Source organism: Hippocampus zosterae, chromosome 8, assembly GCF_025434085.1.
Source record: "Hippocampus zosterae strain Florida chromosome 8, ASM2543408v3, whole genome shotgun sequence".
In the NCBI taxonomy this organism is placed as follows: Eukaryota; Metazoa; Chordata; class Actinopteri; order Syngnathiformes; family Syngnathidae; genus Hippocampus; species Hippocampus zosterae.
In genome coordinates this window covers 8,395,583-8,416,828 of record NC_067458.1, presented here as the reverse complement: position 1 = coordinate 8,416,828, position 21,246 = coordinate 8,395,583, and the positions used below count along the sequence as shown (strand labels likewise).

At 43.1% G+C, this 21,246-nt stretch overlaps 1 protein-coding gene across 2 annotated transcripts; it reads left to right on the top strand.

Annotated features, from left to right (window-relative positions):
* The first annotated feature begins 477 nt into the window (after positions 1-477).
* On the top strand, positions 478-19,206 carry mllt1a (MLLT1 super elongation complex subunit a). Of its 2 annotated transcripts, none has more exons than XM_052074152.1 (12): positions 478-641; positions 6,599-6,779; positions 9,462-9,544; positions 10,171-10,314; positions 10,452-10,577; positions 12,474-13,130; positions 13,371-13,461; positions 13,648-13,759; positions 13,962-14,061; positions 14,381-14,449; positions 14,661-14,732; positions 16,111-19,206. In XM_052074152.1, the coding sequence occupies exons 1-12, from the start codon at positions 630-632 to the stop codon at positions 16,237-16,239; spliced, it is 1,776 nt and encodes a 591-aa protein (XP_051930112.1). In that variant the 5' UTR covers positions 478-629; the 3' UTR covers positions 16,240-19,206. The 2 variants fall into 2 exon arrangements, with proteins under 2 accessions (XP_051930112.1, XP_051930111.1); XM_052074151.1 differs by having other exon boundaries at positions 14,381-14,458.
* The last annotated feature ends 2,040 nt before the right edge of the window (positions 19,207-21,246 follow it).

Genomic DNA, 21,246 nt, shown 5'->3' with positions numbered 1-21,246 from the left:
TGACTTGACTTGACTTGACATGTCATTTATAATAAATATACTGTATTATTTAGTTCGTGACAGCACCATAAAGGGAAATGCTCATCAATAAATTAAATTCTGTAATGTTTTCTGAATACATAGTATAGAATTTGTCATTGCTGTAAGAATGTACAGTATTACTTATCCAAGACAATTTGTTTGAGTGATTTATTCTGTGTTAATTTACGAGGGTTGTAATATTTAAGCAACACGTATTGATGTTCTGCATGGATTGTATTATTGATTCTTATCAATTAACGCCATGTGCATTTTACAATTGAATCAGAGGTGCAGCCATTGGGACATATCCCCTGTCACTCGAGAATACCATCACAAAAAGCTTTATTTGTATTTGCAGGAATGGTGAATGCCCGCCTTCTAATGGGCTTTGATTGGGTGTTTTCAAGAGAGCCGGAAATTCCCGCTCTCCTATTGGCTGCGAGAGCTTTCTGTTTGGGTTGCCTTCCAGCGGACCGTCTGGACGGGGAGGGGGGCCGCCTGCCTTCCGCTTCTCGGCTGGATTGACACACAATGAGGAGTCAAGGCAGCGTAGACGCTGCATAAACGCCGCTGTAAATAAAAACAGCCATCACTGAGGCTAGTGAAACATGGAAAATCAGGTAGGCTGGCTTCCGTCTCTGCTTTTGGACTCCGAACTTTTCACGGGGAAAATACTGGCTGCTTTCTTGCTGGTTGGGCAGCAATGAGTCCTCTGTTGTAGTCGCTTGAAGAGAGCGATGAAGGGAGGGAGAGAGAGGTGAAAAAAAGCGCTGCTTCTGCTGCCGCTGTACAACTCGTAGTTGTTTGGTTTCTGGAGCTATGCTAGCTGGCCACTCATACATCGGCATTTACCGCTAACTAGCTTCACGCCGACGCGTCCATTCAGCGCTGCTGCGTAGCCCAAGCCACAAACCGCCACACAAAGATGTAGCCACCCGGTATTTAGCTTGCTCTATTTCGGTTCCAAGTCTAATGCAATTATGAGTTACCCTGAGAAGCTTTCGAGAGGCGCATGGGTCCAGCTAAGCTAAACGAGTTCACACAACCACTGGAATATCGGCCCTTGGATGAAGGCTAAGGAACCGCGACAAGGCGCCGGGAAAAGGCTCGCTCGTCCTCTGGTCGTGCTGCTCAAGCCAGGGCGGGGGCCTGCCCGATACCTGTCATGCTTGCCCAAGAAACCCAACAAGCGTACTACTATTTTGTAATGCTGGCTAACATTTAGTTAATGGTTAACCCGTGTGCCCTTTTTCCCCTTTTGAGTGTAATGCCAGTGAATAAGAGGCGACTCTGGCGAAATCCCAATGTGGAAAATTTGAACGCACTCATGCTTTGATTGGGAGCATTGACCCAAAAGTGTCCAAAATGTACACTATTAGTGAAGGAGGTTTGATATCAAACTGGTTTTGCATAATTTAGTATAATTGGATGGTTATGTATTAATCACGGAACTCGAGTAACAATAGTACTCGCATTCTTTACATTCCATTTTAGATGATAAAAAAGTGTCCTGTTGGGCATTAACATTGTTTTGTTCCTCTGATCAATTGGGTGTTCTGTTCCCTTCGGTTCATGGCACACTGGCAACGCTCAGGTAGAACCTGACATGTCTTCATTAACCTTAATTCGAAATTGTGTCCATAGTGCATGGGAAATCGGGGAAATCATCACCAAAAAAATCTTTACAATAATAACGTTTGTTCTATGTGCCTCTCCTAGTGTGAATACAGCATTCTGATTAATATTGTTTTTGTCAAATCTGTGTTAAGTAGTAAAATCCACCTGTGTTTGTCCATCTCAGGGGTCTGCCATTTTGCCACTTGTTGTAAACTGAAAATGACATTGCAATTGCTCGGGGCTCAGGTAATAATCAATCATATCTCAGCTTCAGAAAATAGGTGAGCTGTGATTGGTTTACCTGGGCAACTGTGATGTACTTTTGAGTTGACAGAAAGTGGCAAAATGGCCACCCCCTGAGAAGGTTAGCCATCAGAATGCCATGTTCAGACTAGTCGAGGCGCATAGAACATATTATTTTCTAGATATTTTTTGGGGTGACTTTCAGCAGGCCTTGACCCCGTGGCCCTTCAGTGCCTGAACTGGAAACCTTACAGATTGACCTATTGCCTCTCCCTTCTCGATTATGACCGCAAATAACATATGTCAACAAATTAACATTTCCACACGGTGTTACGAGTTTTAATTGTTTAAATGTTAAGGTTTTTCACTGCATCCTATGTGGAAAATTACACTTAAATATCAGCCCCTCTCTCGGGACTGCTTCTTTGCTTTAGATTGTTGAGTGAGCATTCAGTGGACATGTTCAACTGCCTGCAACTTTACAAATATTGTCAGTGTTTTCTTTGCATGAAGGAAATGCATAAATATGAACACATTATTTGTCTGTGAATTAATTTCCATTGGAAATATATTTTTGATTGTGGGTTGCACTGGTCCTATTGCCATTCATTGCTTTGCAGACAACTGATCGGCTTGGCTATTACAAAGTAATGCCACTGTCATGTTTTGTCCTCGGAAGTGGCAATGTAGCCAAATTTCTGTCCCCTCTTTTTACATTTTGGATGCAAACAGAAATGGCAATATAGTAAATTTAGGAGATGCCACAATTCTGCCTGATTTCTGGCACAATGCTCAAAGGGAGATCTGGATGGCCTTAGCACTTCACTTGAGGGTTCCCAAGATGCCAAATGTTTTTTTTTTTCATGTCATGTTGAGGATGACGGCAGTTCCTTCCTTCGACATTTCTATGACAACAAGCTACACCGCGGGGCACTGCGTACAGTGGAAAACAAAATCCTGGGACAAGTGGGTAAAGCCTGTTGGAGTCAGCACTCGGCAGCATGATCTATGGAAAGCTGGCAAAGAACATGGATGCCAATGTGACGTCAAAAATACTGCAATAAAGATGGTAACCCATAACAGTGAAGACTAAAAATATGATGATCACCATAGGATTTTGCTATGTAACATCCTTCAATTCTACACAAAGACGGGCTCACGTGCCATCAGGGTTCTCAGTCAGTTATGTGGGACCCACCGGGGCTTCTGCACTCTCCGCGTTCAGAGTAGCCTACTTGGTGCCAAATTGAAGCTTTTTATGAAGCAGAGGGAAAATAAAGTCCTCAGTAGTGGCGACCATGCTGATGATTAAAAAAAAAATCTGAATAATCGGTGTTTAATGATTTAGCGTTCAATGTGTTGTGCTGTATGTGCACATTTGATCATAAAGTTGAATCCAATCCAAATCCAATCCACATAAACACCCGTTTGCAGCTTTTTAGTTTGATTGATGTGCAAAATGGGACTCACAAATCTATTTTTAAATTTGTTTTATGATGACAGTTTCACACTGGAACAACTTATCCCACAATACTGTAATTCCTATGGAATTTTTTTTGGGGGTGAGGGGGGGGAAATTGGAAGGTCCCAGAACTCGTCCCAGAATGCGATGCATTTGAGATGACATGAGTTGACGTTAGTGGAAAACACAGGTTCATGTTGCGGCTCAACCGGAAGCAAAAAGAGTTTTACACTTCTAAACTGCAAAGTGGTAGGCTAATGGGCTCTCTTATAACTACCGTATTTTCACGACTATAAGGCGCCATTAAAAGTCTTAAATTTTCTCCAAAATGGACAGGATGCCTTATGATGCAAAGCGTCTTGTGTATGCGCTGAGTTCCAAAACCTGACTGACAGCCGACACGCTGTTTATATAGAGAAAGGCGGAAGTGACTGTGGACAGGCATGCGGCCAATCAGTGAGGGGTGGGCGTGTATATATACATATTATGGAGAGAGAGAGGGAGAGAGAAAAGGCAGACGTGAAAGAGGACAGGCATGCGGGGGAGAAGTCCGCCAATGAGTGAAGGGTGGGCGTGTAAGCGGACGCTAAAAGGACACCCCAAGCAGGTACCAACACCTGTATAGAGTGTGGTTATGTGCATTGTTGCAAAACAACTTCGGTTTTGGTTTCCGAGAAACCCCGAAAATAAATTCTACAAAGAGACACGCCTGCGAAGCTCAGTTCAAACTTCAAGCCATCGGTTATGCTTTTGGCATGCGTGCCCATCTCACATCAGCGGTGAAAAACCAAGTCAAGCAAATGAACTCTGAGCTTGCCGTTATTCCCGGAGGCTTGACTAGAGAACTCCAACCGCTGGACATCGGCATCAACCAAGCGTTCAAAGTAAAGTTGCGACCGGGCGTTCAAAGTAAAGTTGCGAACGGCATGGGAACAATGGATGATCGATGGCAAACACAACTTTACAAAGAGCGAGAGCCAGCGCTGGGCGAGTTAGGCCACAATTTGCGAATGGATTGTGGCTGCTTGGACGAATGTGTCTGCTTGCACTGTTGTTCGTGTTTTCAGCGAAGCCGGCATCATGTCTGTGGAGCCACATGGCAATGAGAGTGACTCTGACAACGAGAAGGATTTTTTGATGTATTACCGGTACTTGCACAATTGTTCAATTCTGATACAGAGGATGATGACTTTGATGGATTTCTGGGTGATGATTGATCGAAAAACGTGAGTACATTGCACGATAGCTAAAGAAAATACAACGGAACTCAGTTTTGCTTCCATTGCCTTTTTAAAAACGTGTTTTTAGCTTGTATCTGTATGTCTTGGCATGCTACCGTATGCTTCAAGGTAACATGTTTTTAGCGTGCGCGCATGCATGCCGTATGTTTAAGCTGTCGTATGTTTTACCACTATAAAACTGCGCCCAATAATACAGTGCGTTTTGTCTATGTGTAAAATACAGAAATAGCAGCCATTAATGAGACTGCGCCCAACCATACGGTGCACTGAATGGTTGTGAAAATACGGTATGTGCTTATATATTGCCCAATGCATCATTTTGACACAGCCAGATGCATGTCTCCTTTCTTTCAAACTGGACCATGATCACTGGCCGTGGTTCGAATTGGAGAACCGCTTTGTTTGGGAATGCAGATAAGAGATCAGCTGTTTTTCCTGTCATGAGGCGTGTGTGCGTGCGTGTGCGCGTGCGCGTGCTGCTGGGGATGACTGGATCATTGGCTTCAAGCCATCGGTTATGCTTTGGGCATGCATGTTTTTCAATTTTTTTCAAAATCTCTCTGGAAAATTGAGGAAAATTTGCCTAAAATTAATCTGGATATGAGTTGACAACATTGAACGAAGACGCGTTTGTGTTCGTTGTTTTGCTTTCACGAGCGTAGCCATGTTGAGACACTAACTTTTTCTCTTTCTTCTTTCTACATACATTCTTGCTGCTGGAGGCTGTAAATTTCCCCAGTGTGGGACGAATAAAGAATATCTTATCTTAACACTAGTAACAGTGAAGAGATTTTTGTCTCTTTATAAACATACTTGCTGAACCCCAGTGGAACGAATAAAAGACACCGTGGACAAGACAGTTGTCGTAAAAAATATATTTGGACAAAAAGGGAAACACACAGATTGGCAGAAAAACGTGTCCGTCCGACTTCGAGTGTCGTCTCTGCTGGTTTAGCTTAGCTGTTGACGTCTGTGATGTCGGGTGTGTGTTGTCGTCGTGTCGGCGCTGATTGGTTGAAATCAACAGACACGCTTGCGTACATGTTCGCGCTGAAGCACGCACAGCAGGGAGCAGCGGACGATCTTCTGCTGAGGCTCGCTGAGCTTGAGTGGCGTCGCCACAACAGTAATACCCTCACCTCGCATTCTCATGGCCTCGCCATTTCTCGGAGATTTCGAAATTTTGTCGAGAACGGAAGCCAGAAGGGTGCACGTGTCCACACAAAAGGAAGATTAGTCATTGAATGTCGTGTATTTGAATAGCGTTTTGTGTAAACTGATTCATGCGTGATCGGCCAGGTGTGTGTGTGTGTGTGTGTGTATTAATTAGTTTATTTGTTTTTCAGGGATTTTCAGAAAAGTCCACTTTCATCTCTGAAAATGTAAAGGTCAAACTTTGAATACACTTGCCTATAATTTTGGTTTGACAAACGGCATGTTTTGGACATTTGAATTGTTGGGGGGAAAAAAAGAATACTGTTGAATGTTACTCAAAGCCATTCCTTAACATGATCCCCATCACATTGAACGGCTTTGTGGATTTGATGGCAATGGCTGATTATTATGTGTAGAATTAAATTTACTATAGTCATAGTGAGAATATCGATTCATAGTTTTTATTTCCTTCATAATTTGCCTTTTTCTTACTTGTAGGATTCTGATTTGGTTAATGGGTTACTGACTTACTCTCGCAGTTCTTGACAAAACCAGAATTGGTGATTGTTCCGTACATGCTTGTCAAATCAAATACAGGACGGTTGTTCTTCGTTAGAAAGCAGTAAAGTGTTTGAATGCACAAAGCATCCAGCTGAATAAACTTGACCTTTATTTGACCCTGCTTTGATCATTAAATTGTTCAAAACGTGTTGAGAATGGGTGCCATGGTTTGATTGGGTGCATCCTTCTCAATTCTCAGGGTCTTTTTCTTCTCTTCCTGACCTTGCACCTGCTGGACATTTCCGACTAAATCAAAAGGGCCAAGCATTGACAGCAACTTTTGTTCTCATTTTTCCAGTGCACAGTGCAGGTGAAACTGGAATTGGGCCACAGAGCTCAGCTGCGAAAGAAAGTCACATCAGAGGGCTTCACCCACGACTGGATGGTGTTCGTCCGAGGGCCAGAGAACGGCGACATCCAGCACTTTGTAGATAAGGTTGTCTTCCGCCTGCATGAGAGCTTCCCCAAACCCAAGAGAGGTATGACAGCCACAGCGTTCACACACTCCCTCGATGACATATTTCACACTCACATACCTAATGTGATGCACATTAGCGAATTGACTTCTTTAAAACCGAGGATCCAAATCAAGGGTGCCCATTATGCCAATCGCGATCGACCGGTAGATCACGGACTGGTCCCATGTCGATCGCGAGCGGTGTAGGGGAGAAAAAAAACTTTTTATCTGTTAATTTACATTGCACTCTAATCATCCTGTCTGTCTCATTTTCACAAAAAGTATTTTTGAATCTGGAGGACCGAGGGAAGCACTTAAAAATGGTAGGTATGAGCTATGGTAGTTAACAGGCTGCAAAAGAGGCGTGGGTGTGTAACTGCGTGCGCGGTAACGGGTTGATCGCGGGAGCTTGATTGATCGAAAAGTCGATCTTCGGTCCCAAAGGTTTGGGCACCGATGATCTAAATTAACATAAAGGAAAATGATTAAAACAGAAAGAATGAAAGACTCAAGTGTGAAGACCCAATATGAAAAAGCTTCATGTGGTTTTAATGTTGTTTAATGGCCTCGTTTCTGTTATTAGGCGTTGAGTAAATAGAATGGCGAAGTAAACATAGGATTTTATCATGTAGATGCAATAAATATATATTTTAAATCAATTAATTAAAAATGATATCAATTAAATTGAGTAAATGTCTCCATTCATTCATCGATTTTCTACATTACTTTACCTCATTAAGTTTACGACATTTATTTTATGAATGTAACAATATTATATTCAGTATACTTATTTATAATCAATATTTATTGAAATAATAAATGAATTTGTCCGAATAGACTGCCTGTGTTTACTTTTGCGGCCGATTTGAATTAATTTTGTGATGGTGTCTTTGGAGCTTCATTATTAACATGTTGTGACCGTGACTCTTTTGAAGAACTTGGAGCAAATCTGCTGGGTCTTGTCGTCTTTGAGATTTCCATTTCTGTTCTCAACCGGTTAGCCCAAATGCTCCCACACTGCCTCAGTTTCAGGATTGTTAGTCATACCAACCCTGTTTCTTCCTCTCCTGTGGTCCGCTCTCCTCATTTAGTTGACTAGTTCCTTTTCAACTCATGTAGTTGAAAGGAACTAGCATTAACAGTCGCCACAGTTTTGCTCACTCCTTTCAAATGACTGCCACTAGAAAAAAAGTCATAGTCATATGACACGCAGTTGGAGGAGGCTCGCTGACAAAAAATAATGTCTTCACTTTGTTTCTTTGTTTTTCAATTAACCTGAAATGGTAATTATTTTCTGGATTGGAGGCACAAACACTCGCTGTACAAAAAGGTTTGCACTTTGCAGATGAATGAAAACACATGATTTCAGTCATTTCGTTTTACTTGCTTTCTCGCAAATGGGTAAGTGTACAGGTTATTGGCCAACTTAATGTCGGAACAGATTTTGACACAATTTATTCTTCTTTTTTTGTTTGTTTTGTTTTTATGTCACTACTGGTCAGTAAATGTTATAATTATTATTAATAATAACAATACATTAAATTTATAAGCGCCTTTCAAGACACCCAAGGACACTTTACAATAACAAAAAACACAAAACAATATGGGTTGAGCAGCGGCAGCCAAACGCACCAGCGTTCACTCAAACCGGAAGTCAGAAAGAAACCACAAGAGAGGGAGAGGTGGAGAAAAAAACCACGGTCGAACTATCCTCATTTTGAGGATAATTTGAGTTGGGCAAAAAACTCCTGCACAAGCATATGACAGTTATAACAGGTCATAAGACATAAACAATGAAGACTGTGATACAAGGGAGTGTATGAAGGAGGGGGTGATGGTGGGGGGACTAGCTTCCATGCATACTTTCATCAGCAGAAGGACGAGATAGCAGATTTTGTTTTGGTAGCAGGCTGCCCAAGAATTTAAGAAAGCCTCGAGTCCGTGGCTTATGTCTCTTTCGTGGCGCCGATCAGCGAAATCCGTGATTCCTGTCAATATTTGAGCACGGATTCCAGTTTCTCCAAGTTCTTGACCATCTTGCATACACGCTCCAAAACCACAACAGTTTGTGGTTGAGCACAGTCTGAGTCTGAGTGTTCGACATCCGTACTATGCCATCCTTAGACCGGCAGCCTCTTCACTTCCAATAGAGACGCTCCCGTCGGTTGAATTTTGCGATAGATCAGGAAACTGCTAACACCAAACAGCAGCATACCTGTTATCGGAAGGCCGATAATGTAGATGTCATCCACATCTTCGAAAAGCGTCGAAAATTTTGTCGATGGCATCGAGAGACCAGCCAACCAATTCCATGTTTGTTTTTAGGATGAAAATACGATAGGAGGCTAGGAAAAGTCAGACAAAGACAGCACATGGACTGAGTGGCAAGTGGGGGAGGGGCTCAGGAGCAGAAAGCAAAAGCGTCCGCCTTCTTCGAGAGCCAACGCACGTGATGCAAATGTCTTAATGTTTGATGCAGCTGCAGTATACATTGTACAGTGTCAGCAATTCTCTCACAAGAAACTTGCTGTTTTCACACAAGCGGAATGTCAATAGGTGATGCATTTGGAGCCCACAAGAAGAATACAGATTTATGTCGCTGCACATGGCTGTTTTTTGTTTCTTCCCCTGACTGATGAATTTACCCAAATTTGTTAAAAAAAAAAAATTCAGATGAATGGTGCGCCTCTGTTTGTGCCTGCAGTATGCAAGGAGCCCCCATACAAAGTGGAGGAGTCGGGTTACGCAGGCTTCCTCATGCTGATTGAGGTGTACTTCAAGAACAAGGTGAGAGGGTGAAAAAATGAAAAAAAGTTTCATTGCTTTTAGTACAAAACAGCAATCGAGCCAGTTAAAATGGTCAGTGTTTAAAAAGACATTTTTGTTCTTTAAATATTATTCTAGAGTGGCTACAATTTGATGACGTTTAAAAATGGACCATTTCTATAGGACACGCCTATATCCATTTTTAACCAAAAGAAGTCTTTAATTTTGTTAATGGAGCAACTTCTTCGATTTTTTTCCACTGTCGAAGAAATACAGTTCCTGCTGAATCCACAAGTAATCTGGTTAATTAAGCGCTGGCAACTATTAGAAACTTTTAGTGTCGGACAACGCCGGCCCAAACACATACAGAACAAAGTAATTACATTGTCACTTTGTCGTTTCTTTGAGTTGTTGGAGTAATAAATAGTCAACATAATGTTGTCTCCTTACATATGCTACTAAAGACCTTAGTACTCAGCTCTCGTTTGTGAGTGCGTTATACCTGAAGACATCACAAATTCGCTCTGAATTCTCTGAGTAATATTTGTCTTACCGGTGTGCATGCTTCACTTGATGCTGATTGGCCGGTTTGCTTTTGTCTACTCTTTTATAGCGACGTGATGAAATTCTCTGTGAAATTTCTTTAGGAAGAGCCAAAAAAGGTGTGTTTCAACTACGACCTATTCCTGAATTTGGAGGGTAATCCTCCTGTTAATCACCTTCGCTGTGAGAAGCTTACCTTCAACAACCCCACCAAAGATTTCAGGAAAAAGCTGATCAAAGCCGGAGGGGTGAGTTTGAGCCCAATGTTCGCTCCATATTATTTGGACACAGCAACTGATCTGGTAAAAAAATATATATATAACCGAATAACCCCTATTCGCTTTGTTTGAATTTAAAAGAAAATGATACATTTTATATATTGTAGGTATTGGTGGTTCCGGAGGTGGCTGAAGCAGTGTCAAGGCCCAGTCCAGACTATCCAATCCTCCCCACCATCCCCCTCTCAGCCTTCTCAGATCCCAAGAAAACCAAGACCTCTCATGTGTCAAAGGTTGGTTACGCTGCCAAGACACTGCCTGTCATTTTATAAGGACTCAGTTCAGCTTCGCTTTCGCCTTCCTTTGGGCTACAAATCAAACCGTAGTAACTTTGAATATGGAGGAGGGGGGAGTGAAATTATTTTGGACTTGAATTTCTCCACTGCACCATTTGTCATATATATATATATATATATATATGTATATATATATATATATATATATATATATAAATTTGTGAGCGTTAAACTATGTGTTTGTTGCTTTCGTCGCTTTCACCTTATGCCTCTTATGCCTTTAACCGTCACATCTGCCTTCCAAGTTAGCTAACCCAAGCTCTAATTGTTACCAACTGTCATTGTGCATTAGCATGCATATTGAATTAGTCAACCATCTTATTTTTGAGGACTAAATGTGAACATCCCCTGCATCGGTCAGCCTTGCCTCAATTAAATATATCACAAATAATGAATATATACTGCAGCAAAACTACAAAGTTTAACTCTTTTCCGCAAGTCACCTTTATTTCAAAGACGATGTCATTCACTGTGTCTTAACAGCATATTTCAATGCTTTTACAAATAACCAGACTAAAGACATTTAAAAACTAAGTACAGTCTTAAAAGGTAGCTGAGCAAAATGACTAAAACATCCTACAGTGCAATAAAATGATTGTGGAGAATTTATTTTAAAAATGCTTTTTAAAAAGCATAGTTTTAAACCTAGATTAAAAAGCACTCACTCTTGGGGCAGATTTAAGCTTAATTGAACCCACGGGTTTTATTGCAGATGTAATGTCAGTTTCATCATGTGACGTGTTATCAACATTGATCTGATTAGGTCTCTTGATAGGTGAGCTTATCTCGCCAGAGTCACGAATGGGCCATGATGGTGTGAGGGTTTTTTTTTTCCTTCAGTCATCCAAAGCTTTGTCAATATTTCTATTTAATTTAATTGTAGATTGTAGAAATAGAAGCTATCCCACAGAGCATATAAAAAGTCCACACACACCCATTCAAATGCCAAGTTCATGTGATATTCCACTACTTCTGTTCATTCCTCATGGTGAGAAAACTGCAGGTTGTTTTTCAACAATTTATTTGCTTTGGCTACATCAAGCATTTCTCAACAAATATTTCCATGACATTCAATATTTGCTGACTAATAAAATGTACTGTACTATATAGTAGATATAAAATGCCTATACGCCACACACTTTAAAATTTAAAAATTAAAACTAAATGAGACCAAGGGAGTTATTTCATTTTCTATTTTTTTCCACAGTTAATGTGAGCTTTTTGAAAAGGAGAGTACAAATAAGCAAGTGATGATGTGATTGCACGAGTGTTTTGGACATGAAGTTGTCACATTCAAACTCAAAAATTAAGTCGCAGTCAGCACGCATTGGCCGCCAGTAACGTGCCTCTGATGAACCCCAAATTAGGTTCAGATGATGTAGTGAGTGTTTCCACTCATTTTCTTTAGTCGCGTCTTCCAGCACAAGCCATAATCTTCTGCAGAGAGATTCTATAGCAATTAGAAGGATCTATTATTCAAAGGTGAATCGGTTAGAAAGGTATGAGAGAATTTTAAGGCATCTAATACACCACAGACTATTGTGAAAATAGTCATGAGCAAGACCTGTACATCTTGAACAAAACTGGTGAAAAATCGAGACGAAAACTGAGAAGGTCGCGTGTCGGGAGGCCAACAGCAACACTGAAGGAGCTGCAGAGATTTCTGGCAAGCTGCTGGATGTTTTGCACTGTGCATGTTTCTTCATATGTGTCGATGTAGCTTTTGGGTAGGGTGGCAAGATGGATGCCTTATCATAGAAAACCCATCCCCACAAATCAATATTGGGATATTCGCAATGCTTAGTTGTTCATCTGATTGTTTTCTACCTTCAGGAACCCAGCAAAGAAGGAGGTGGTGGCAGCAGCAAAGGACCCAAACCGCACAAGATGACCAAGGAGCACCGTGAAAGACCCCGGAAAGACTCGGAGAGTAAAACCTCGTCGAAAGGGGACATTGACAGAGATGGAAGTAGCAAGAGCGGCCGTGACTCTTCCTCATCCTCGTCTTCGAAAAAGCCATCAGAGATCAAAGTTAAAGAAGAAGTCAAAGTCCTGCCCAAGGCAGCCTTCAAGGAGCCCAAACTCACCCTGAAGGAGTCAAAGATGGAGGGCATGTCTCCAAAAGGAGGGGGTGCTGGAAGTGGAGGGGGTGGGGGTGGGGGAGGAGGCGGAGGAGGAGTTGGGAGTTCTGCAGAATCCAAAGCCCCCAGCAAAAGACCTTCTGCTGTGGAGTCTCCCAAACCCAGTGTGAAGAAGCAGAAAAAGGGCAGCTCTGAGGGGCCCAAAGGTCCGTCTGGTGGTGCTTTCACAGGTTCCCCTCGTGTGTCGTTGTCTTCTGCTGCCAGTCAGCCCTACGCTGACAAGAAACACTCCAAGGAAAAAGGTCGCTGGGCCAAAAGCAAAAACGACACGCAGGATTTGAAAGAACCCAAAAAACTACCCGAGTCGGAAGAGTCGAACTCAGAAGATGACGCATCTTCCAAGTCTGAGGTATAACGTGCACTGTTGGACCGGTTTTGAAGGCCATTCTGTGCTCGGATTGATTGATTTAGCCAGCAAAAATGCTGAGATAATCTGCATCAAAATTAATTCCAAACTGTCGGATTTCCAAGCCCATGGTCAGATGGATCAAAGCATTCTTGACCAGATTAAGGAATCCACTCATCATACACTGTATGCTAAAAAAAAAAACAATAATAATAATAACATCATGCCTCTCTCATCCGACAGCAATCAGCTCCTTCCAGTCCTTCAAACTCCAGTTCCAGCTCGGACTCCAGCTCAGACTCTGACTTTGAGCCGGGACAGAAACCGGGACAAGGTGCAGTATTTTAACCTTGATTCAAAGCATAACATCAATGTCTGTGTGCGGCCTATGTTTACCAAATACAAATAGGCGTCCTCAGAATGTCAATACTGTAAATCTTGAAATCTGTCGGATAACAATGCATAATCACAATCGAAACAAGGATGAAGCGCCATTTGAAATGGTCTTTGTTTCTTCCAGGTCCCCTGCGATCCATGGTGGAGGAGATCCAGTCAGAGGAGTCAGACGATGATGACAGCAGCTCAGAGGACGGGACCCCCATTAAAACCAATCCCCCCAACCGTGATTCTCGGTCAGTCTTTTCAGGGGAGCTGTACAACTGCACCCTCCCCCCTCCCCCAGTCGGACCTCTGACACACAACCATAGATAACATTGACCCATTTGAATGGCAATTAACGGGACGTTCAATGAAATGTGACTCAGCTTCACATACAGAAAGTGAGCAGTCTGTGTGTGAGCCACCTAACCACCGTGTCCCTCTCCCCTCTGTCAGACTGAGCCTGGACAGCGAGAGTGACAGCAGTGACGGCTCGCACCGCCCCAGTCGAGACCCCGTCCCACCCCCGCAGAAACACAGCTCCTCCAATAATAAAGTGAGACCCCGTTTTGAGCCTCTGCTCAGTAACTTATTGGCAAAATTGAAAGAATTAATTTCCGAACGATGACAACAGTTTGATTTGTCTCAACTTGTCAGATAGTGGTTACAAATGACATCAGTCACCCCCATGAGCAGATATGTGGCTCTGGCTTTTTCATCTTTGAAGATGTGTTTTTTGTAATACACAAAAAAAAAAGAAATAATTTCTGGGGTAGTAGGCATTTATTCTACCATTTGCTTTTGCAACAACCTCCGTCTCCTGTCTTTAAATCTTGTTTTAGAATCTCTCTTTGTGCGTGTATGTGTGAGTGCAGGTGTCTGGCAGGAAGAGTCCAGACTCCTCGTTCCGTTCCGAGAAGGTGTTGAAGAAGGGATACGACAAGGTAGGAAGGGTAAATACCTCAACTTTTTCTGCTTCAACTCACACGTGTATCATTTTAGCCCATGTTGAGTAATTCACTTCAAATAGATTGCTCAATGAACAATGAATATCGCCTTGAAAAAGGCATTTGTATTTTACTTGACAATGATGTCCTGCTGTTCAATAACATTCTCCCCCCCCTCCCCTTCCCCCGCCCCTCCCCCTTGCTGCAGGCGTACACAGAAGAGTTAGTGGACCTCCACCGCAGACTGATGGCATTAAGGGAGCGTAATGTCCTGCAACAGGTGTGTGTTCTTGTCTTGATCAAGGCCTTGCTTTTGGCTGTTGTCTGGAAAACAAAATTGACTCCAAACTGTTTATTGGGCCTTCTGGTGTTGATCCTTTGAGCAAGCTGAGTATACTACATTTCCTCCGTGTCCTGGATTCATTGACGTTCGACACCTAATTCTGATTTAACGGCTGTTATTTGCCCATTAAAAGAACACGTAAGGCAACATGCGGGCACAGATGCCCAAACTGCATGTACGTAATGAAGGGGTCCTCCACAAGTTGCGTTGGTACAATGGTGATGTCACCCAAATTTGTATGTGCCGTGCTGGATCCGTAGTCCATCATTACCCACACTAACACAGTGGTAAAGTCTTAATTGCGATCACGTGAAGCAAGAACCCGAGTCTACATGGGCAGAAACAACAAGGACGTAAAACGCTAAAACATGAAACATGGTTCCATACCATCCCGTTGGCCTGGGCTGGGTGCTCCACTGGTTGTTATGGTTTATGTTTTCGCTTGAGTTCAGATTTACAGCTGGCAGGTTTTTTGTTGTTGTTGAATATTTGTTTTTGTTGTCTGCATCGCCGATTGCTGTATTTCGATGACGTCAGTTGACAGGGTTCATTTGATCTGTCTGTTTGTACAGCAGCCGTATTGACACATCTGATATGTCCCAGTGGATCTTTTATACAGACATTGGCAAATGCGTTGATAAAAAAGGGAATATATGCATATTTTGCATGCATGTTTGCACATATTGTATGTATGTTTGCACACATTGTTTTCATCTGTATTTAAACTCATTCAGTACCAGCCAATTCTAGACCCCGGTTGTTAAATTTATTTATTTAGTTGCTTACTTACTTCCTAAGTCTTGGAAAAATTGGGAAAAAAATAAGTATCTGGGCTTGAATGTGTGTAGTGTGAAAAGACATATAAATATGTCTTTGGGAGTGAATGAGTTTTTAAATAGCATTTTTGTCATCTCGTTATGAAGTGCATGTGCCTTTTTTTAAACAATGCAGATTAATTCCTTGTTTGTGGTTGTTCAAAAAATATATGGGCAGAGGACCTTGAAAAAAGAAACGCAAATTGAATGTCATAATTGAGTCAGATGTCTTGTTATTTTGCACTCTTGACTTCTATTGCTTCAGCAGCTCATTTAGGCAGCCAACTCTCTGGCTCTGAATGATTTGCTTCTCTGGCTAGTTGAAGCAAAGTAAGGAAATCAATTATGCTACAGTGCTTAAAGGTGAAGCTTCCCAAATCAGATGTGAAGGAAAGACCTCATTCTTGACAATTCTCTGGTTCATATCTGACAAATATTTTCAATTGGTGCACATTTTGCTCACGTGCGGTGAATGACGTGTCCACGTGTATGCATCTCAGATCGTCAACCTGATCGAGGAGACGGGCCACTTCAACGTGACCAACACCACCTTTGACTTTGACCTCTTTTCACTGGACGAGTCCACCGTCCGTAAACTACAGAGCTACCTGGAGGCGACGGCCACGTGACAGCAAGCGGAGACGGTGGTCGCGACATCTCCTCAAGTAGCGGCTTGTTCATCGGCCCGACTGAATCACTGAACGGCAAGCAACCACACAACACGCGCAAGAATAAAGAAGCACACATGAAGACGCCGCACTTTGACGCCATGTTGGCGAGGGGCAGCGGAGAACCGACAGATGTTTAGGAGGGCGGCACGGCAACGGGAGAGTTGCAGATGACAGCGGGAGAGGAGCGCCACAGGAAATCAGTCAAATGACACGACAGAATTTTCCAGAGGTGTCATTTTGGCTCGCCGACTTGTGGAATTCATCCCTTTCCCTTTTCAGCTCTTCACCAACTCTCCTCATCCTCCTTCCCTTTGACACTCCTTACTGGCCAGATCACTCCACAGCCCCCCCCCCCCCCCTGCATTCAGCTGCGTTCGGCCTTCACAGTTACTGACGTCTCTTAGTTTGGAACGCACGCGCATGTACCTCCCAGCTTCACACGCACACACTGTACACGTAAAACCGTGCGTGTTGCGCATCCCTGTTTAGATGGCATCTCTACTTTCTCGACATCTAAATATGCATTGTGTTGACTTGCCCCTTGCACTGAAACCTGAGCTGTGACCTCCCGCCAACAGCCACTCTCTTTCTCCCTCTCCAAGCGCCCCCCTCCCACTGCATCCCTTCCATGTCAGCATGCACCAAAGGGCTTCACTGCTGGTCGCTGGTGCGCTCCTGAATCGCCTACTGGTGGGTTTTTAACACTAACAAACGTAGCCATACTCTTCTCCCAGAATCCAAAAATAAGGAAAAGTAGGGGTCATGCGCCCCCTCCCCCTTTTTAATTTGTTTTTTTTTTATATTGTATTTTTCTACAAGTACATTTGTGTTTCTACTCCCAGATTTGCGGTTAAACGACCTTGTGAGCTATGAATGTATATCGCTTTTATTTTTCTACGCCCAACAGCAACAAGCCCACTCTAGTGCCTTTCTGCAGTGTGAAGTGGGTGTTCCCAAGCATCCTCCCCTGCTTCACTTTGGGAGGGGGGGAACCAAGTGTTCATCGGGCTGCCTGATTATTCAGTATTGTCTTAATGGCTTCCTTTTTCTTCCTCAGTGTCCTTGTAGGCCGTTGACCCTCGTAACCCTCCCTCGTCATTTCTGTAGAAGCTGTACAATGTTTTGACTGGTGTTCATGTTCTTGCTTTCTGCCACTAGCTCAGTGTTGAATGTGTGTGTGGGGGGGGGGGTACGTGATATGAACTAGCTGGAGAAACTGTTGATTTGGGCTGCTGTGTGTATGCACTCTGGCTGGCTGGCATGTGGCCTCCGGGAAACATGAAGTGGAATATCAAATCTTCAAGAGCTCAGTTCAGTCTAATCAAAACGAACTCCAAACATTTGACAGAATTCTTCAGAACGCTCTTGGGGGTGGGGGGTGGGGGGCACTCAAGGGGACAGGGAATCTAACCAGTTGACTTCCTCGTCCATGAAAGTCATTGAAATGTTCACACAAGTTTTGAAATTGCAAGTTGATGTCACAAGACGGCAGCCAAGCACTAGCCTGTCTAGATGAAACTCCTCCCTTCGCGTCAACATAATTTCTTGTTACCAAGAAACCAGAAGATGGTAACAGGCAATTGTTTGCCAGAGAAACACCACGCAGCAGCCCACCCAGGTCGAGGTCCACACCTTCACCGAGCGCGTCCTTTGCCGCTCTGCCTTTTGTGTATTTATTCTGACCTTTGTGTAGCTTTAATACTCTCGTGTCTGCGTGTTGTGGGGGGCCGCCCCTCTGCTGACTGTAAACGCAGTTGATTTGAAACAGTCTCACCCAGGCCTTCACCAGCCTCCCCGCCCCGCCCCCCTGACCATCCAGCCTGTGCCTCTGTCGACAAAACCTCCGACTCCCAGTAACTGTGTGAGCAAGATGACAACAAGCCTGGTGTCGTCTTCTCCATATACGTCCTAGTTCATGAACTCTGACCGTTTGACCTGCTACTCTTTTAGCCCCTTGTGTTGGCGACTGGGGCGTTGGAGTGGATGTTGACCCAAGAGAAGCCCTGCCGTGTCCCCACAGTCAATGTTTTATTTATGGACCTCTGCACTTTTGGCTGTGATGACTTCAGTACTTAAATAGTTACCTAAACTGTATTTTTAAGGATTTTATACAATATTTACATGCAATATGATATTAGGTTGTTGTTTTGCCAACTTGTTTTTGTTTATTTAACTGTCTTGAATTTGCGCATGACCTGTCACCATTAGTCACCAACAAACATGCTTCTCAAAGCAATTTTTTTGGCCTGAACTGTTTTTTTGTGGGGTTTTTGGGCACGCTCCCTGTAAAGTTTTTGTGTATCTCATCACAGCTGAGCACCAAGAAGCAGGCGTCGCTGACTGGCATTCGTTTGCTGGATGACCTCAATTTAATCACTGTTCTGCTTCCAGTCACAATAACTGGACCACAGCGTGGACGCCACACTTTTGTTCAGGGAGCTGTTAAGCTAAAAACAAACAAAACATTTATTTTTTATTCCTTGGTGCGTTTTGATTGTTGTTTGGTTTCTTAGATGATGCGCTCCCTCGGCACAAACGCATAATAGGAAAGGAGCGGGACTTGAGAATTGGAGGCTAAGGGTCAATAATCTGCTGTGTGCATCTTTACAAGTTAAAAAAAAACAACAAAAAACAAAACTTGAGAGTCCAAATGTTGATGTTTGTGGGCAGGGCGTATGTGAATCTAGAACGCTTATTCATTTCTTTGACTGGGCAGGGACAGGGGGATGCTTTGAGGAAATATCTGGCATCACCTGGATGTGGTCAATGCAGAACAAACCAACTGGAGTGCACATGAGCAACCCAATTTGGTCAGACAAACTTGGCATTGGAATGCCACCATGTGGCCATATGATGCAAGTTGTCAAACACAAAATGTGTTATTTTAATTTTTTTTAAATCATAATAAAGTCATGAAATACTGTTGTCGTGGTCTCGTCATTGACCGCCGGCTAACCCGGTCACAGGGTTCATATAGAGTTCATGTGGCTGCGTGTGGCGTGAAAAGGGCACGTAGGGCTAGTTCGGTCACATCACATGCTAATTTTCCATCATGTTTTCTGGTGGGAGAGGCCCTTATTACTTCAGGGCTGATGAATAGTCTTTGATCTCAAAGCACTGTGATGGAGGCAACACCATCAGTGACTACGCTTTTGACATTTCATGTGACCTTGTTGACCTTTTGGTGGCCTTTGTTATGTCACTGTGAGCAAGGTTGGTGAAGATGTCTGACTGGCAGAAATGGTTTGAGAACAGCAACAAGTTTGCAGTGATACTGTCACCTCGTGGCACTTTGTAGGATCATCCAAACCAGAGACCAGGGCTGAGGACTGGTACCGGTCTCTGGGTTATTTGGTACCGGGCCGCAGAGAAAAGATAAATAACTTATATTAGTTCTGTTTTATTCATTTTGGAATCTAAAAGATGTTTTCTTTTGAAATATTACCGGGTTCTCTGTTCCATCCATCACTGTGTCACTTGTGACACAGATCAAGGAGCCACTTCTCAGTCACATGATAGGTTACCGTTAAATGAAACCAAGGAGCTAGCAAAAGGAATAAAAAAACTAACATCTTTGGGAAGGGGAAAAGGCCCAGCCAGGAGACAGAAGAGGAGCCAACGACTTTCACGAAAAAGAAGGCTACATTTAATAGACAGCAGTGTTGTGTCCAAGGACCGGCAACCCGAGGCCAAGGCCAAGGACGTGGAAAATTTTCCGAGGCAAGGCCAAGGACTTGAGAAATTTTCTGAGGCCAAGGACCAAGGACTGATTTTGAAGCTGAGGCCTTGCCGAGGACATGTATAAAACAATGCTATCATACCACGTGGCAGGTCTTCATGATTTGCAACACCCCTCAATCATAACCCCTTGTACTCCCTAACGCTTGAATGAAGTGTTTTTATTCAAAGAGTAGAACAGTCAGGGTACGTGTTATTTATACTGAGAAAAAGAAAAAAAGCATATGATATACATTTATGAATGAATGTTTTAGTGCAAGGTGGCCCGGTAGTCCAGTGGTTAGCACATCGGCTTCACAGTGCAGAGGTACCGGGTTCGATTCCAGCTCCGGCCTCCCTGCGTGGAGTTTGCATGTTCTCCCCGGGCCTGCGTGGGTTTTCTCCGGGTGCTCCGGTTTCCTCCCACATTCCAAAAACATGCATGGCAGTCTGATTGGACGCTCTAAATTGTCCCTAGGTGTGAGTGTGGGTGTGGATAGTTGTTCGTCTCTGTGTGCCCTGTGATTGGCTGGCAACCAATTCAGGGTGTCCCCCGCCTAATGCCCGAAGACAGCTGGGATAGGCTCCAGCACCCCCTGCGACCCTAGTGAGGATCAAGCGGCTCGGAAGATGAATGAATGAATGAATGTTTTAGTGCAGTAGTTTCTTAATGTGAAGTAAATCAACACTCAACAGGCATGACATGGCATGGAAGACAAGTTGAGAAATGACTGCATAGAAGTCAATCACTGAGTGCAGAAAAAAAGCGGTAATCTCTGCAGTGATCATTTTACAGTATACCGGCAGCGAGTCCCAGGGACTCCCTGATGAGAAAAGTATGAGTGCCATTATGGATTGAGAGAGTCCCAAATTTCGAATTCTGAAAGGGTCTACTTATTCAATTGCATTTGATAATAACACAAACAACAACATATACTTACAATGATAAACAAATGCTGCTAAAATTTAAATAATTCAGGAGCAGGCCTGAGGATTTCGGAAATTCATGGTAACCGTTTTTCGGTTCCGTCGGATTACCCAATAGGAAACCACGATAACAAATGTTGGGTTCCGTAAACGTTCATCATGGGAACCCATTTTCTATTTTGACTGATATTGATAATGAAGAATTCCTAAACTCAAAAGTATAATGTTTCAAGGGTCAATGTTTGAAAACTATGCATTAACAATGAACATTACATCAGCAGCTGTGTAGTCCAGGTTTATTCCAAAAAATAAATGGATCAA

Coding starts and splice junctions, on each gene's coding strand:
- mllt1a (XM_052074151.1), top strand. Junction 10,578..12,473: donor AGACCTCTCATGTGTCAAAG/GTTGGTTACGCT, acceptor TTCTACCTTCAG/GAACCCAGCAAAGAAGGAGG. Junction 13,760..13,961: donor CCCCCCAACCGTGATTCTCG/GTCAGTCTTTTC, acceptor CCCCTCTGTCAG/ACTGAGCCTGGACAGCGAGA.